The sequence below is a fragment of the Taudactylus pleione genome, unplaced genomic scaffold (assembly GCF_031769625.1).
Source record: "Taudactylus pleione unplaced genomic scaffold, aTauple2 ptg000758l, whole genome shotgun sequence".
In the NCBI taxonomy this organism is placed as follows: Eukaryota; Metazoa; Chordata; class Amphibia; order Anura; family Myobatrachidae; genus Taudactylus; species Taudactylus pleione.
The window spans coordinates 2,260,216-2,278,950 of NW_028285160.1; the positions used below are offsets into that span (position 1 = coordinate 2,260,216).

At 44.1% G+C, this 18,735-nt stretch overlaps 1 protein-coding gene across 2 annotated transcripts in view; it reads right to left on the reverse strand.

The window, feature by feature from the left end:
- LOC148476983 (ATP-binding cassette sub-family B member 5-like) overlaps positions 1-18,735 on the reverse strand; it is a 118,445-nt gene that overhangs the window by 12,537 nt on the left and 87,173 nt on the right. The window contains exons 17-22 of one of the 2 annotated variants that reach the window (XM_088457390.1): positions 17,706-17,855; positions 14,057-14,200; positions 13,650-13,754; positions 12,135-12,212; positions 11,963-12,046; positions 3,033-3,236 (exon numbers count right to left, since the gene is read on the reverse strand). In XM_088457390.1, coding sequence (XP_088313516.1) covers positions 3,033-3,236; positions 11,963-12,046; positions 12,135-12,212; positions 13,650-13,754; positions 14,057-14,200; positions 17,706-17,855 — 765 coding nt within the window. The remainder of the gene's footprint in view (positions 1-3,032; positions 3,237-11,962; positions 12,047-12,134; positions 12,213-13,649; positions 13,755-14,056; positions 14,201-17,705; positions 17,856-18,735) is intronic. The other variant, XM_088457391.1, reaches the window with a different exon arrangement.

The window sequence follows — 18,735 nt, forward strand, 5'->3', positions numbered from 1 at the left end:
AGTTTTATAGCAGCTTCTATTTTCTGGATAAGTCCTCAGAAGCTTATTGTTTTAATTATATCACTGCCTCCTTCCTGTTTCCAGAGCTAGTTGTACGAATTAAAAATTATACCAACAAAAGGCGCTGATACTGTACTTCATACCATTGAGTACCATCAGAAATAAGGCACTGGTTAACTTTAACGCTAAGGGGGAGATGTATCAAACCTTCTAAAGCGGACAGATGGAAAAGTAGCCCATATCAACCTATCAGGTTCTAGTTCTAGCTATTATTTCATAGCATGTTCTAGATCAGTGGTTCTCAAGCTTTCTTGGTTCATGGCACCCTTAATGGCTCAGAATTGTTTCACGGCACCCGTGGGCCAAGGGATAGATTCCATTAGCGTTGAGGTTCTGTTGGAAATTCTCATGCTAATGTAATACTAGCAAAAGCAAGTGAGGTTCTCTTAGGATAATAACTTCTTATATGTGCATAAGACATACACATAACATACATAGGGTCACACATATACGCATACATACATGCAGCAGCATACATACATACATACAGGCATGGTCACACAGGCATACACATATATATATACAGTATATACATACATATAGGGTCACACATATTTACATACATACAGGCAGGGTCACACAGACACACACATACATACATACTGTACATACATACAGACAGGGTCACAAAGACATACACATACATACAGACAGACAGAGTTACACAATATAAACACATACAGGCGGGGTCACACAGACACACACATTAATATGGGCAGGGTCACCCATTTACACGCATATTATAAGGGCCCTTATATTAAGGCTGAATCAAATAACCTGAATTTTCCCATAGAGAAATCCTGAGAGGGGGGCATGGTGTTTAAGGGGCTACACCTCAAAAGCTATTGAACATAGTGAGCTGAAAATTGGCATGGACGGGTAGAACTGTCACTCGGTGCTGCATGCCAAATTTCAAAAATAAAAAATGAGTATTTGGGAACAATCTAAAGCTTAAACTATCATTTTTTTCTGCCACTTTCAGTTAGGAACACTTTTCTGCTTTAGTCTATGGAGATTTTTGGGAAAGCATAACTCAGGGAAGAGTACGAATTAGGACTTGGGGTTTGTTTTATTAGGTAGCTCTTCCAGTGTAGGTGCTTTTGGGGTTCAGGCAATTGAGAAAGTTACAGTTTTTAAACTATTAGCCCACAAATGCCCCATTATATAGATAGGGAATGTCAACTTGCTAAGCATGCTCAGTAGGTGCCTCCTGTAAGGGGTGTACAGTGGCTTCACGTCGGTTGCACAAACATGGCTGCATGTGTGTATTCCAATGAGCACACAATTCTGTGAATTAGCAGCTTCACCATTTTCTGAGTGACAGCAATCTCACTGTGAGAGTGCTGAATCTGCAGTTAACCACAGGGTGTGATGGCATACCATATCTGTATTGCGCAAGGAACAAATCCATTAATGCGCCAGCCTTAATGATCGGAATTTCATTGCTTACAGGCAGGGATGGTCACACACAGACACATACATACATACACATATACAGGCAGGGAGGGTCACACATAGACACTACCAAACAGACTGAGGTACTACTCACCTTGATATGGAGCCAGCAGCTCCTTCCTCCATGCTGCTAGGACAGACAAGCCCACAGCTGAGATCAGAGGAGCAGGGCTCCACCAATCAGGACTCAGCACATGCTCCTCTCATCTGGAGTCTCACCACCATAGAGCAACAGGAAGGTCTGAAGCTGCTGCTCTGTATCTCCCACCACCTCCCGGCCTTTCCCTAATGTTGTTCTCCCAAAATCAGGAGATCCGCATGGCTCCAGAGACTTGACTAGCTCCCTAAAACCTATAAAAAAATTATTCATCTCCCCCATACTCACTTATATTAATGTAAAAAACAAAATGCCCTTTGTAGTACTAAGAAGACACTTGTGTTATTACGTATATGAGGTGTATCGATGAGTTAGATATTGTATGAAATGGAAACGACAGTGTTAAAAATAGAACTGTGCATGCGCTGATCAGTAGATTTTCAATGCAGCCACCTGTCACAGTTGATTTTTTTTCTTTGATTAAGCTTTTAACTATTTATTTTCAGTAGTAGTCTTTAAAAGATTGTTGTAAAGTATTGAGCTGAGTATACATGCACTGAGGACGGCAGCTGTAGCTACATAAAACATAATTTAATTTTGGCGCCTCCAGATAATAAATATTTATGTGCCGCAAATGAGGTGGGGTTGGGGGTTCCCTGAGGGGGATGTTTCCCCCACCCCCAATTTTGACGCCTATGCTGACAGCTCTCAGGGCATCATTCAGAGGCGGTCGGAGGATGCAAGCGGTCGCTCAGAAACTGGGCGGCCGCTTGCATCCTGACCGCCCGCCTCTGTTTCGGTCGTTAGGCTGTGGGTTTACACCCACAGCTCTAACGACCGCTAGGGTGATGGTCGCGATGGTCAAAGACCATCGCGACCATCGGGGCTTACGACGAGACCCTAGGGTAGGGTCTCACTTGTCGTAAGCCACGGAGAGCTTCTGGCTCTGTCAGAGCTGGAAGCTCTCCACTGACATCACTAGTGATGTCAGTGGGGCCTCCCCCAAACGGCAGGCGTTCCCAAGGGAACGCCTCCGTTTGGGCTGCCACCCCCCCGGCCCGCCTTCCAAGCGGGGCGAGCTGTCAATCAACATCGACAGCTCGCCCCCTTTGGAAAGAGACCCGCTACGACTGGCGCTGTCTCTGTCGTAGCGGGTCTCACGCATGCGCACGAAGGAACCGGCTCCCTCGTGCGCATGCGCACTGGACAAACATTGAGGTAGCCATGCGGACGTAGACCGTACAGCCGCCTCTGAATGAGACCCTCAGTCAGCAAATCCTGAGATTGTACAACAGATTAGAATTTGTCAGCATTATTTCAACTTTTACATTTTCTTTACAGAAATGTATGAGCACTTTTATATTCTACATCTAGTGCTACATTCCAAACAACAATCAATATAAAATCAGGAGAAAAATACCTTCCCAGCCAGCTGTAGTTGTTTTTTATCTCGATTTGCGAAGCCAACAAGTGCTCTGAGCTCCAGGATGCCAGTGGTCACAAGGATAGGAGTCAGAGCCAGGACCAGCAAAGACATTTCCCAGCCAAAAACGAAAGCAATTAAGATGGACAGTGCAATTACGGTAATGTTTTCTGCAACCATACCAAGTGTGGAGCCAGTTGCCTGAATAGAAATTAATTGCATAAATAAAAATAACAGAAAAGTAACATAACAAGTATAATAAAATATCCTAAATGAAAAATATATTGAGTCTCAACATGAGCTACAATATGTAGCTCATGCTGATAGTACAGGTTGCTGTTTTTTGTCTCTGTAATGAATGACCATGAGAGGCTGACATTTGGAAAATCATCAATTCAAATTACAAGTTTCACCAGTAAGGGTCTGTTCCGACGAGGAGATTCTGGACATCTTTATGCGGGGGTGGAGAAGAATGAGCCGGCCTGGAAGGGGGGGGGGGGGGGGGGGCGGGAGGGCAGGTTAACCTGAGAGAGAGCTGGCCAGGGCAGTGGATAACAGCAGGAGGAGACCTTCCTTGCTTTTCTCCAATTCTGCAGGTAAGAAGACACATAACTCTATCTAAAGATAACGTTAATGTTTCTAAAAACAGCTGGGAAGCTTTACTTCTCTCATCCATATAAATACCATTCCTGACAGCCCCCATTAAAACCTATAGGGGCAACAGGATCAAAGTAGAGAAGTTAAAAAGCAGAGAAATCAGTGATATCTCCGCACTTTTCATGTAACGAAATAGAAAACAACAGTAAAGCTGGGTACACACTGGAGCGATATCGGCCAGTCTGCGCGGTCCCGCAGACATTAGCTATAACAACCAAGCAGACAATATCGCATGCGGCGCAATGCAGAGTAATAAAGGATGAAACAAGGGATCATTCGGTCCTTTATTACAACGTTATAATGTGTGTCTATCGGCCGCCATATCGTGCGGGTACACGTTGCTCCAGTGTGTACCCAGCTTAAGGGCTCCTCCAACTAAAATGATGGAGAAAAAACTTTTTTTTGTTTTTTGTTAAGTTAACTAACCCTTCGCAGGTTTTTACCATTTATCGCGGCTATGTGCGCTCCTGTTTTCCGCGCAATCCTATTGCAAAAGTCACAATGCAGCATTTGAGCAATAACTTTTTGTGTATTTTGCCGCGAGAAGTATAGGTATAAATGGGGACGTCTGCCCGTACCCCAAAAAAAGGCAAACAGATATAAGATAACAATATAAAAGTGTATTAGTGGTTCTAATAAAAGTATTTGGTGTTCTTAAAAAAGGTGAAATGGCTGTTATATGCATGTTTCTAATACAGTTATCCCAGTGGTTCTGAACCAAGGGCATGATTCAGAGGCGCTCTCAAAAAGCGAGTGCACACTCTGAATCAGGGCGGCCGTTTATTTTTTTTGTCTGGCCTCCTGGCCGCCCGCTAAAGCTGTGGGTGGTCGCGACCATCTGGCTTGCGACGAGACCCTTGTGGTAGGGTCTCGTTCCCGCAAGCCCCAGTAAACTCTAATAGAGCAGGAAGTTCACTACTGACATCACGTGTGATGTCAGTAGGGCCGCCCCCAAATGGCAGGCGTTCCTTCGGGAACGCCTCCGTTTGACCAGCCACCCCCCCCTCCCCGCCTACAAAACGAGGCGAGCTGTGGATCAACATCGACAGCCGCCCCGTTTGTAGCGAGCCCCGGAGCGAGTGAAGTTCTCGCTTGCTCCAGGGCTTGCGCACGCGCATTGCGCACGACGCGCGTGTGCAATGCACAACCATCGACCCACTTGCGAGCGCATAGCGCTTGCGAGCGGGTCTGAATCAGGCCCCAAGTTCCGAAATTTTTAGCCAAAAATAGGGGTTTGCACAACTTAGGTGGTGAAAACTTTTCACAACTCTTTGCTATGGAGAATTCGCACCCACGAAAGCCGAGTCTAATAGGATTGATCAATGAGTACAAATTCAGACATAAACCATTTTTTTACGTAAAGCATTTTATCGCGGCTAATTGAATTCCCCCATAATTGTGCAAGAGAGGGATCCCGTTTCAAATGAAGTTGCCACTGAATCTCAAAGGCAGAGTCTCCCCGGTCATACTCCTGAGATTTGATATAAAAATGATTAGAATAATACAAAGAATGTGTTTATAACATAAACATCTTCTTTGTTTATTGTAATCATTTTTATAGTTAACACTCATCAGCTTTGTGGAGCTCCCTAGAACTGCAGGGAGATGAGAGATGAGGCAGCAGCAGAGCTGGGGGTGCGGCCACTCCACGGCAGGAAGCTGCATGGAAAGAGAGCTAATAGAGGCATGCCTCTGATTATGGGGGTGTGCCTTGAGCACTGATAGACACCTTGGATGTGTCATGTGACCAGGCAGTGCACTGCAGTGTTTAGAGATGGAGCTCAGTCAGCATCAGCAAGAGAAGACAGTGATGCAAGTAGGAGACTCAATGGACACTGAAGCTTAGTGTAGTAAGGGGAGATTTACAGTGAGTAGGGGGTGAAACAGGCTCCCAGCACTCGGACCCATCTCCAAGTGTGCCTCCCAAGCCATTGACCTCACCGCACATCAGTGCTTTGAGGACTATCCAGAGCCAACCTATAAGGTAAGAGGGGCTCTGGGTAAGTGTGATACTGTGAATGTATGTATGTGTGCATGTGTGTGGCTGTGTATATGTTTGTGACTGTATATATGTATGTGTATGACTATGTGTTTGACAGTATGTATGTGGCCACTTTTCGTGTTTTGTGTTTTGGTTTTGGATCTAGATCTTTCTTCGTGTTTTGGATATGGATTGGTTTTGCCAAAACCACCCTTCCGTGTTTTGGGTTCTGGGTTTTGTGTTTTGGATCTGTATTTTTTTTAAAAAAGCATAAAAACAGCTAACATCACAGAATTTGTAGGTTTTTCTGCTCCTATGCTATTATTAACCTCAATAACCTTAATTTCCACTCATTTCCAGTCTATTCTGAACACCTCACACCTCACAATAGTGCTTTTATGTCCAAAAGGTTGCACCGAGGTAGCTGGATGACTATGCTAAGCGACACGAGTGGGCGGCACAAACACGTGACCCATCTAGGAGTGACACTGCAGTGGCAGACAGGATGGCAGTTAGAAAAACTAGGCCCCAAACTGTACATAATGCAAAGAAAAAAAAGAGGTGCAAGATGGAATTGTCCTTGGGCCCTCCCACCCACCCTTATGTTGTATAAACAGGACATGCACACTTTAACAAACCAATCATTTCAGCGCCAGGGTCTGCCACACAACTGTGGCTGAAATGATTGGTTCGTTTGGGCCCCCACAAAACAAGCTGGCAATTAATGTGTCCCTGCACAAACTGGCTCTACGGAGGCAAGATGTCATCCTCATCCTCCTCATCCACCGATTCCTCACCCTCTTCAGTGTGTACATCCTCATCCTCACAAAGTATTAACTCGTCCCCACTTGAATCAACCACCACAGGTCCCTCTGTACCTTCTGGAGGCTGGTCTCCCTGGAAGAGCTGATAATTCATTTTGATGAACATCATCTTCTCCACATTCTGTGGAAGCAACCTCCTACGCCTTTCGCTGACAAGGTTCCCGGCTGCACTAAACACTCTTTTGGAGTACACACTGGAGGGGGGGCAACTCAGGTAAAATAGAGCCAGTTTGTACAGGGGCCTCCAAATTGCCTCTTTTTCCTGCCAGTACAGGTATGGACTGTCTGACATGCCTACTTGGATGCTGTCACCGATGTAATCCTCCACCATTCTGTCAATGGTGACAGTATCATATGCAGTGACAGTAGACATGTCAGAAATTGTTGCCAGGTCCTTCAGTCCGGACCAGATGTCCAAACTTGGTCCTGCCTGCCCTGCATCACCGCCAGCGGGTTGCTTAGGATACCTAAGTTTTTTCCTGGCAGCCCCAGTTGCGGGAGAAAATTAAGAAGGAGCCGTTGACGTGTCACGTTCCGCTTCAGCTGACAGTGTGTTCACCAGCAGGTCTTTGCACCTCTGCAGGCTTGTGTCGGCCGGAAAGAGAGACACCACATAGGCTTTAAACCTAGGATCGAGCACGGAGGCCAAAATGTAGTGGTCTGATTTCAACAGATTGACCACACTGGAATCCTGGCAAAGCGAATGAAGGGCTTCATCCACAAGTCCCACATGCCGAGCGGAATCGCTCCGTCTTAGCTCCTCCTTCACTTTCTCCAGCTGCTTCTGCAAAAGCCTGATGAGGGGAATGACCTGACTCAAGCTGGCAGTGTCTGAACTGACTTCACGTGTGGCAAGTTCGAAGGGCTGGAGAACCTTGCACAACACGGAAATCATTCTCCACTGTGCTTGAGTCAGGTGCATACCCCCTCCTTTGCCTATGTCATAGGTGGATGTATAGGCTTGTATGGCCTTTTGCTGCTCCTCCATCCTCTGAAGCATATAGAGGGTTGAGTTCCACCGCGTCACAACCTCTTGCTTCAGGTGATGGCGGGGCAGGTTCAAGAGTGTTTGCTGGCGCTCCAGTCTTCGGCACGCAGTCGCTGAATGGCGAAAGTGGCCAGAAATTTTTCGGGCCACCCAAAGCGTCTCCTGCACGCCCCTGTCGCTTTTCAGAAAATTCTGCACCACCAAGTTTATTGTGTGAGCAAAACATGGGACGTGCTGGAATTTGCCCAGATGTAATGCCCGCACAATATTGGTGGCGTTGTCAGATATCACAAATCCCCAGGAGAGTCTAAGTGGGGTAAGCCACTGGGCGATGATTTCCCTCAGTTTCTCTAAGAGGTTGTCGGCGGTGTGCCTCTTACTGAAACCGGTGATACACAGCGTAGCCTGCCTTGTAACGAGCTGGCGTTTCTGAGATGCTGCTACTGGTGACGCTGCTGCTGTTGCTGCGTAAGGTGATACATCTACCCAGTGGGCTGTCACAGTCATATAGTCCTTAGTCTGCCCTGTTCCACTTGTCCACATGTCCGTGGTTAAGTGGACATTGTGTACAATGTCCACTTGGCATTTTTCAGGACACTGAGGACACTTCTTCTGACGTTTCTGTACAGTCTCGGTATTGCCTGCCTAGTGAAGTGGAATCTAGACGGGATTTGGAACCGGGGACACACTACCTCCATCAATTGTCTAAATCCCACTGCACTAATGGCGGATACCGGACGCACGTCTAACACCAACATAGCAGTCAAGGCCTCAGTTATACGTTTTGCTTCAGGATGACTGCTGTCGTACTTCATCCTCCTCGCTAAGGACTGTTGGAGGGTCAATTGTTTAGTAAAAGTAGTGGTGTTCCTACTTCCTCTCTGGGATGATGAACGACTCCCAGCAGCAGCAACAGCAGCAGTGGCAGCAGTAGGCGTAGCAATGCAGGATCCTCCGGAGGAATCCCGGATAGGAGAGTTTATCGGAGAAAGTTTGGTCCTCCATTTATGTTATATCGATTTGATATATACGTGCGGCTAAACACAGAAAATAATTTTTTTTTTGGTTTGGACTGGAGTGTACTTTGGGGGTTACAGCACCCTTTAACGGTCAAGCCAGCCGGCCCTTTACTTATGACACAGGCGCACGCTTGGCACTACCTTGTTGATGCACGTGCGGCTACTGCGCACACAATTCACAAACACAGAAAATAATTTTTTTTTTGGTTTGGACTGGAGTGTACTTTCGGGGGTTACAGCACCCTTAACGGTCAAGCCAGCCGGCCCTTTACTTATGACACAGGCGCATGCTTGGCACTACTTTGTTGATGCACGTGCGGCTACTGCGCACACAATTCACAAACACAGAAAATAATTTTTTTTTTGGTTTGGACTGGAGTGTACTTTGGGGGTTACAGCACCCTTTAACGGTCAAGCCAGCCGGCCCTTTACTTATGACAAAGGCGCACGCTTGGCACTACCTTGTTGATGCACGTGCGGCTACTGCGCACACAATTCACAAACACAGAAAATATTTTTTTTTTTGGTTTGGACTGGAGTGTACTTTCGGGGGTTACAGCACCCTTAACGGTCAAGCCAGCCGGCCCTTTACTTATGACAGGCGCACGCTTGGCACTACTTTGTTGATGCATGTGCGGCTACTGCGCACACAATTCACAAACACAGAAAATAATTTTTTTTTTGGTTTGGACTGGAGTGTACTTTCGGGGGTTACAGCACCCTTAACGGTCAAGCCAGCCGGCCCTTTACTTATGACACAGGCGCATGCTTGGCACTACTTTGTTGATGCACGTGCAGCTACTGCGCACACAATTCACAAACACAGAAAATAATTTTTTTTTTGGTTTGGACTGGAGTGTACTTTGGGGGTTACAGCACCCTTTAACGGTCAAGCCAGCCGGCCCTTTACTTATGACACAGGCGCACGCTTGGCACTACTTTGTTGATGCATGTGCGGCTACTGCGCACACAATTCACAAACACAGAAAATAATTTTTTTTTTGGTTTGGACTGGAGTGTACTTTCGGGGGTTACAGCACCCTTAACGGTCAAGCCAGCCGGCCCTTTACTTATGACACAGGCGCATGCTTGGCACTACTTTGTTGATGCACGTGCAGCTACTGCGCACACAATTCACAAACACAGAAAATAATTTTTTTTTTGGTTTGGACTGGAGTGTACTTTGGGGGTTACAGCACCCTTTAACGGTCAAGCCAGCCGGCCCTTTACTTATGACACAGGCGCACGCTTGGCACTACTTTGTTGATGCACGTGCGGCTACTGCGCACACAATTCACAAACACAGAAAATATATTATTTTTTTAGCACTTGGGGGGAGCACCCCTGATGGACAGAGCACCCCCTGGACAACACTACAGCACCCCTTTAGGACTGGGACACTGCACAGGACTTTGGAGTGGACACAGCCCCTATGGAGAACTGACTGCACAACACAGTCCAGCCAGCCCCTATGGACTTTGAAGTAGTGGACACAGCCCCTATTAACAACAGCAGCACAGCACAACACAGCCAGCCCCTATGGACTTTGAAGTAGTGGACAACAGCAGCACTACACTACACTACACTACACAGCCCTAACTCCCACCCTCCCTCTTCACTGTCCACAGCCGAGTGAGAAAATGGCGCCGACGCGGGTACCTTATATAGGATCCAAAACCCGCGAGACTCGGAAGGCGGGATGATGACGTTTTGCCTCGATTTCAGATCCGAGTCAGGCGGGAAAAGTCGAGCCTGACTCGGATCGGACTCGGATCGGGGGGGCTCGGGGGGGTTCGGATTTCAGAAATCCGAACCCGCTCACCCCTAATATATATATATATATATATATCTGTTTATAAGTGTGTGACTGTATGTATGTATGTATATATGTGTGTGTGAGAATATATATATATATATATATATATATATATATACATATACTATGTAGATAAAACTGATTAGAAACTGACAACAAGTAGATCAACAAGATCCACTACGTGCAGTGATTACTGCAGTCACCCTTCTTGGCAAACTGTCCACAACAGGAATTCTACCTTAAGTACAGTGACCAACTGTGACATTGAAGAAGGTCAAGTCGGCCTAGAGTGCACCTGTCGCTCCAATTCATCCCAGAGGTTCTGAGCTGGCCAGTCCATCCAGGTCACCAAAATGGAATTGTCGTCCTGATTAAAAAAATTGTTTTTTCCATAGAACTGCCACAATGTAGGGAGCACAGAGTTATAGAGAAAATATCTATACTTCTCAGAACGTGAAATCTGCTGAAACAGGCCCACAGCACAGCACATCATTTTGCTTGTGTGTGTGTCCAATCACTTTTATCTACATGGTATATATATATATATATATATATATATATATATGTACTGTATATATATATATGACTATGTATGTATGTATGCATAACACTAAACCAGGGCTGGCTCCAGGTGGAGTAGCACCCTGTGCAATCATTGTTTGGCGCACCCCCAGCACGTCCAAAAAGGGGCATGGCCTAATTGCCATAGACCATGCCCTTAGATGACACCATTTTGGGGTGTGCCCGTATGGCATGCCACCCATTTTACATCACGCTGGGGGCGAGCCCAGCACTCCATCAGCAGCTGGGCTGCCTCCAGACGTCTACCTGAACTGAATGGGTGCCGCACACATGTGTGCGGCATCCATTCAGCTTCACAAGCATCCCGGCTCTCTTTTGCAGTGGTGCCTGAGTGTCCCCAACCTCCCGACCGCCCATGGGACACTTCAGCTTGTGAGTGGAACAGCGGGACAGTGCGCTGAAATCAGGATGGTTGGGAGGACTGCGTCTCTATGGGGTGCCGCTACTGTTCGGCCGCACTGGTCGAACAGCTCTAGAACCCGGCCCTGCCCTCAACCATCCTGATTTTGGTGGGACAGTCCTGCTATTCAGGTACTGTTCAACCTGTGGTCTGCATTGTCCTGTGGGGAGGTATGGTAGAGAGGATGGCTCTCACCTCATGAGTGCGTGAGGCATGGGGCAATCCAGCAGCGAAATGGTTACCCCTTCGTGACATGAAATGGGGGCATGAGGTGTGACCACGCTCCCTTTGCATGTATGCGCCAAAGATTTGTGTACAGTGACCCGATCGCAGCATCCCAAATGTTGGACTTTAGGGGCCCTTTAGTGCCCTGGGCCCCAGAAGTCGTAATCCTGCTCTGCTTCTCTGTTAATCTTTCACACCAATAGGAGTAACTGTAGCATATGTCTAGCTAATAGTCAGAAGAAGACTGAAAGTAAATTGTATGTGTGGTGAGTTTCCATTGGAGCTATTAGCCCAGGATAAGTTACCATTTCAGGTGGCTGCAGAGTTGCTAAACCCTAGTATATATAGTATGGTAGATCACCAGAACATAGGATGTTCTCAATTCATACTAAATCCAGACTAGAACACCTCGTACCACAGTCACAGTGCACTTACCATCTGTATCTGAGAGGCATCTGTGGCCAGTTTGGTTGTTAAAGCCCCAGTGTTGTGTTTTTTATTATCAAACCATGATATTTCCTAAGGGAACAAAAAGGAGATAACATGAGTAGAATACTGAGACTAGTAATCAGCTGGCTGACAATGGTATACATGGAATAGTAATTACCTGGCGAAGCATGGCCTTGAATGCCATCTGTCTCAGCCGCATGGTGAGGACTTCACCTGATCTCCCAAACATGAAACCCTGACAAGTAATGAAGGGGATGACATAATGTTATCCAGATTGTCAGGGAGCCCTATAGGTATTCCTGTTTGACTCGGACTGAGTCAGAGGAAAAAAATATATCAGCCTAACTAGAGTCAGAACTGCGATTGCACAAATCATTATGTAGTGAGGGCAGATCCTAATATAATACTCACAAATAATATTCTATCACTCCGCCCGTTATACTATACACCTCTCTTGTTGCCACCACCTTTGGAAATAGGTGCTTCGACCCCTGGAGCCGGCCCTAGGTATCAGGAGCAGAGAATACTAAGCCAGAGTACAGGGAGCGGTAAGAATACAGAGAAGGAGAAAGTGCTCCTCTCAGGACTGTTATTATAACATTATACCGCTTAACCTGGTGGGCTACTAACCTGATGCATGGAATGCATTAAGATTAGGAGGTTGGAGATAAGCAATAATACCTGGCTATATACATTGGAGATAAAGGCATATCTTGAACTTTAGAGTGAACTCTTTGAGGATAAGAATGCAAAACGGCTGTTTCTAATGAGGTCTATGTAAGGTGGACTTACTGTCTGCTAAAAACTTGTTTTTTTTTTGCTTAATGGTTTTCTATACTGCAATTGCATTTGGAAACGGATTGAAATAAGGTTATGGTGTTATATACAAATTGTGTTTGCTTTTAATATGTTTTAAATGTGTGTATGTACATTTTTAGTAAATATTAGACTATATAAATATTTGCGCTCCTTGTTATTATGAAATAACATGAGTCTTGGATTTTTCTGGGGAGTATATCAGAAATACTCAGTAGGAGCCGCAAACATTAAATATAAGAGGAAGAATATTCCATTCACTATATTTTATCATTTAATTCATTGAAAACTTTAATTTTATTTGAAGTATTGTTTGTTATGTATAGGATCGCAGATGTAGGCTGTGACATGCCCCCAAAATGGTCACGACAGGCCTGCATTTGAGTCGCTGCCCCCCGTTACCGCCCACAAACGGTCCCTAATTGTCAATCAGTTTGCGAATAAATCCTCTCTGCGACCACCGACACAAGACCATTGCGGCACATGTGCAGTGTGACTTAGCATTGATCATTTGTCAAAATATTGACATTGGGACTGTCTCTGAAAGGCCCTCTATGTATTCTTTATCGCCTATCCCAGTTTTTCCCAACTTCAGTCCTCAGGGTCCCCTAACAGTGCATGTTTTACAGATCTCCTAGTTAGTGCACAGGTGTCATTACTAGCTGACACATCCACGGGTGAAGCTAAATTGTGACACTGGGGAGATCTGTAAAACATGTACTTAGATGTCCCTGAGGACTGGAGTTGGAAACACTGATCTACATGTTAAACACATGACATATGAAAACATGCATATATAATATATATACAGAATGGAAATTATAAGCAATATTTTTATGTAAAACAGTTCATTTACCTGTGTAAAGAATGTGAAAAATGAAACTACGCCAACAATAGCAATTAGGAGGGAATACATATTTATTTCACTTTGAATTTCCTCCGCATTATTAGTGCCAAAAACCTGTAATGGAAAAATAAAAGAGGTTTTAAAATTACATAAAACTGTGAATACATAAAAAATTGTATCGCTGCGACCATGATGTGTTTCAGGCACGTGATAACGGGCTACTGACACTACGACCTCTATTCTCACGCTTTTGATCTTCTATTACTATGCTTGGTATACACTGCATTACATTATGCACATGTGTAGCGGAATAAATAAAAACTTACATACACTGGTAAATTTCATTCACAAATATTTTTGGCATCAGTCATTTCATTTATTATTTAATTTATTACAAAATCAGTTTAAAAACTTACAGCTATAATTTTGGCAAATAATATAACGAAACCAGGATGGACTCCTCCATTGATAACTGCAGCAATAGTTCCAAACATGATATATGGCCACTCTGATTGATTTAGCTTTAGTAGCCTAAAAAATGAAATATTAGGAAGTTGTTCCTGTGAAAGGTATAAAAACAATAAATTAGTGTACATACAGTACAGTACTTGTATATATGGGCATAGGCAAACATAGGGGGGTTTCCGGTTGCCTGGAAACCCCCCTCCCCAGTCCGCACCATGACCACAATAGAAATAGTAATATAATAGAATTTTACTATTGCGCAATGTTCTTTTCATTGTCACAAATTAAATAATTACCACCACCTGTGGAACTTTTAACATGTGTCGGTCAGTAATAAATACACCTGTGCATCAACCAGAAGATCTGGAAAACATGCACTGTTAGGGGTGCGCTGCTATAGATCATCAATAGGGTTAATTATTAATACTGTATAATAATACACTATTCAGGGCATAAGGAGACAAATATGTACATATAAGTCCAGGGCAGTGCAAGGTTCATCTGCTGCTACCCCAGACTACCAGACTTGATTCAATGCTCTGGAATGGTGCCCACATCTGAAATAAAAACATTCAGCTTAGGCCCTACTGATGCATTTAATGGCTTACTGTGATCACTGGTCCTGTATATGCTGGAACTATGACACAAAATATACTTTGTCTGATGCATTTTAAAGCTGGTTAAGTGCTAATTATACCCTCTTCATGTACTAGCCACACTCACTCTAAAATCAAGCATTTGGAAACCCCCCTCTAAAAATCCTGTGTTGCCACTGATGGGATTACCACTACACACCTGTGACCAATGGAAGGACTATTTATCAGTACTATTTGCGATTGAAGTTTCCACAGGATTTCCACTAAATTAAGTAAAGAGGCTATGGGTTATATTTACAAAGCGGGTGCCTTTGTAAGTTGACAATTCTTGGTGGGTATGAGATGAAAATTTAAATCGTCACATTATTACACATTAAGGACTGGATTCAATTAGGTGTAAAATCGGCCGATTTTATCGCCAGCGATAAGATCGGCCGATTTCGCACCTAATTGAATCTGGCCCTAAGTGTAAAGCACACTGGGCTTCGTAAACATAGCCTTGTATATCTAACATAACTTATCAGTTAAACCATACTTGCAGACTAATTATCTCCTCTCCAGGAGAAGCCCAAAGATGTTATGCAGCTGACAGCTTTGGGGACAGGGACGGGTTCTCCACGCCGTTAGGCCCCGTTGCCATAAAGTGCTGCAATTTGTGGGTCCGTGAGGAGGGGGCAGGGCCAAATGATCCATTTCGCATACTTTTAGCTCCACCCCTTCCCTACAGACCGAGATTCTCCATATCATCCCATCCGGCCCACTTCACTAGGATGTGGGCGGGATTCGGGAGATGCGCCTATTCTTCCGGGGGTACAGGGGACTACCCGCAACTCCAGGGACAGTAGGTAAGTATGGTGTAAACTTTAGCTGCTACTATTAGTGGCAAATGATGATTTGGTGTCCCTCAGGGATGTGTTTTAAGCCTGTTACTATATTCCCTGTATACATGGTGTTTCGCCTTCACCATCAAACGTGATTGTATAATTTTCAGTTGACACCACTGTGGTGGGCTTAATTAGTGATGGTGATGAAAACTTGTATAAGGCTGAGGTTCATCATGTAAAATGGGGGAGCTTAATATTTGTTGCTAAATAATAAAAATTAAGGCGTTATTTTAGATTTTAGGAGGTCAAAGGTCAAAGAGAACAGACCTGCATCCACTGTGCCTTAATGATATAGAAGTGGAGAGAGGTCATCCATCATATAACAACCACACTTTTTTCATAGAGAGAGATGCTCTCACCGGTACTGAGATGCTGCCAGGTCTTAAACTCAGAATAGTAGAGGTTTATAGAATAATCAGGTAATCACAAGATTAATGTTGGATTAGTAGAATTACATTTGTGAGTACAATGAGACTGTATAATAAAAATGGTGGCTTTAACACACAGACCAATGACAAAATATCAGTTAAGACCAACCCCTTGCTAGTGAAATCAGTTGCAGGTGTGCTGCTGCACCTGGAAAGGTAACTAGTGAGAATCTCAGATATTAAACACCAGCTGCAGACAATCCTGTGCATCCTCTAATCACGTACACTGGCATCCCAGTCTCCCAGCAATGACTGGGACCATAGAGTCTGAGTATGAGGGGAACTGGCTCAGAGGCCCAAGGGCAGTAAAGGGAAATGGAGATGGAGTATGTATGTAGCGGAAGGCAGATAAAAAAAGAATGCTTTCTTGATTATTTAAAAACATCAAAATTGCCTTGTATCTTCTTGTTCATATTACTAAATAATACAAAATATGCTCCATATATATATATATATATATTTTTATATTTATATTTTGTGAGGCACCATATTATTTCTGGTTAAAAACATGTTGCAAATTAGTAATGTGTTAGAGCAATAACCAACAAAAATGTTTGACTATGCAAAAAAACTGTCACCAATGCCCAAAAATAGCCCATAATGAAAAGAAAAACACAACAGTTTTTAGTTAAAATTTTTTAACACATTGCCTGAACACACAACACAGTGCCTCACAGCTCTTCTAGTAATGTCACCATAATTACATTATTTATAACCCAGTGCCTGAACACACAACACAGTGCTTTACAGCTTCTAATAATTGTACCGTATTGACAATATTTTTCAACACAGTGCCTGAACACACAACACAGTGCCACACAGCACTCCTAATAATGGCACATTAATGAAGATATTTTTTAGGACAGTGCCTGAGCACACAACACAGTGCCACACAGCATTCCTAGTAATGGCATTCTTATGAAGTTATTTTTTAAGACAGTGCCTGAACATACAACACAGTGCCTCACAGCGCTCCTTTTAATGGCACCTTAATGACATTACTTTTTAACACAGTGCCTGAACACAAAACACAGTGCTTCACAGCACTCCTAGTAATGGTACCCTAATGACGTTACTTTTAACACAGTGCCTGAACACACAACACAGTGCCTCACAGTGCTCCTAGTAATGGCACCCTAATGACACTAGTTTTTAATACAGTACCTCAACACACAACACAGTGCCACACAGCGCTCCTAGTAATGGCACTCTAATGATTTTATTTTTTAACATAGTGCTTGAACACGCACCACAGTACCTTACTGTGCTCCTAGTAATGGCACCCTAATTTTTTTTTGATACAGTGCACACGATAGTGTTTAACTTAAAACGATGTAACAAATGATGTGTTGGTCATTTCAAACAGATGAAAGATTGTACCAATATATAGTGTGGTCGTGCAGTTGTGCGTACACACTACATAATGTGCACCACACTATTCATTGCATTGTCCCTTCTGCGTCCGGAATGGAAATTGTGATGAACGATGTGTGTAAACAACGGATTGTGTGTACAACTATATAATGGTCATGCAGATTGGTCGAAAGTACCAAGATTGCACGATACATCGTATAGTGTGTACCCAGCTTTGTAGACTGGTCGCCAGTACAACACATGGTACATTATTTGGCCCCTCCACAGTACTGTGAGGATATTTGTGGGATTTAATCACCTATGAGCATTATTTGTTACCTTTTCAACGTCCTCTGTTATTTCTTCTTCCTCTTCAACTTCAGACATTGAATATTTTCCATTAGATATATTGGAGTGTAATCTCTGTATCAAGGATGGTTTCCCCAGATCGTTATCCTTTATTTCACTGTCCTCTGCGGTTTGTATAGACTGGAAGAGTATCAATTACAAGAGTCATTTATTGTCCATGGCTGTCATTGGATCCACCACAAAACATGCCATGTGGTCACTTGACCAGAAGGTTTGGAATTGGCCAGGAAACCTGCAGCCCATAAAATGCCTTGATAGACCACATACAGCAGAACCATCATCTGTTAGGCCACCAACAACTATGGCATGCCATCATGCCCACACATTTCCTGGAATGGGAAGTTTGTTGGTACTGTTACTCTAGGCAGATGCCTATGGCTGCAACATAACCTGGCTGTACAGTATGCTATTTTTATTTCAGCCTCTAGTTTTCCTTTTTTGCTACTTGTTTTTCACCAAACACTTATGTAGCATGAATACATGGGGTACACAATAACCTATTTAGCAGGTATGCCACTAACAGTGACTAGCGTTTGACTTTTTTAAATTTGTAAATCTAAATGAATTCACAGATAGAGGGACTAATGCAAAGTTTGCATAGTGCATGAATTGCACTAAGCATGTTCAGAAAAAGAACGCTCATAAATGTGGCTTATGCTGTATCGTGCGCAATTTGGATGCATTAACTCTTCAGAAGGAAGAGGCAAAACTCGGATGGTAAGATGCGTTGTCTTGTAGATATAGTTCACTGAGGGTGTATTCTAGAGATAAGTGGTTCGGTTTTGCAGAAAATAGTACATACCCGAGTTTTGGGGTACCGAGTCCCTGACCAGATCACTTTGGGGTCTGAGTAGAACAGAGTCCCAACTCGGGTCTTCTCGCCAAGTTCGGAACTTGGATCTAAAACCGGATCTTGCTTATTTCGGATTGCATTTATGTCCCTCCCTTGTGATTTTAGGCGCTTTGACAGGGGGATAATTATAATGGGTGCAAGGTGTGC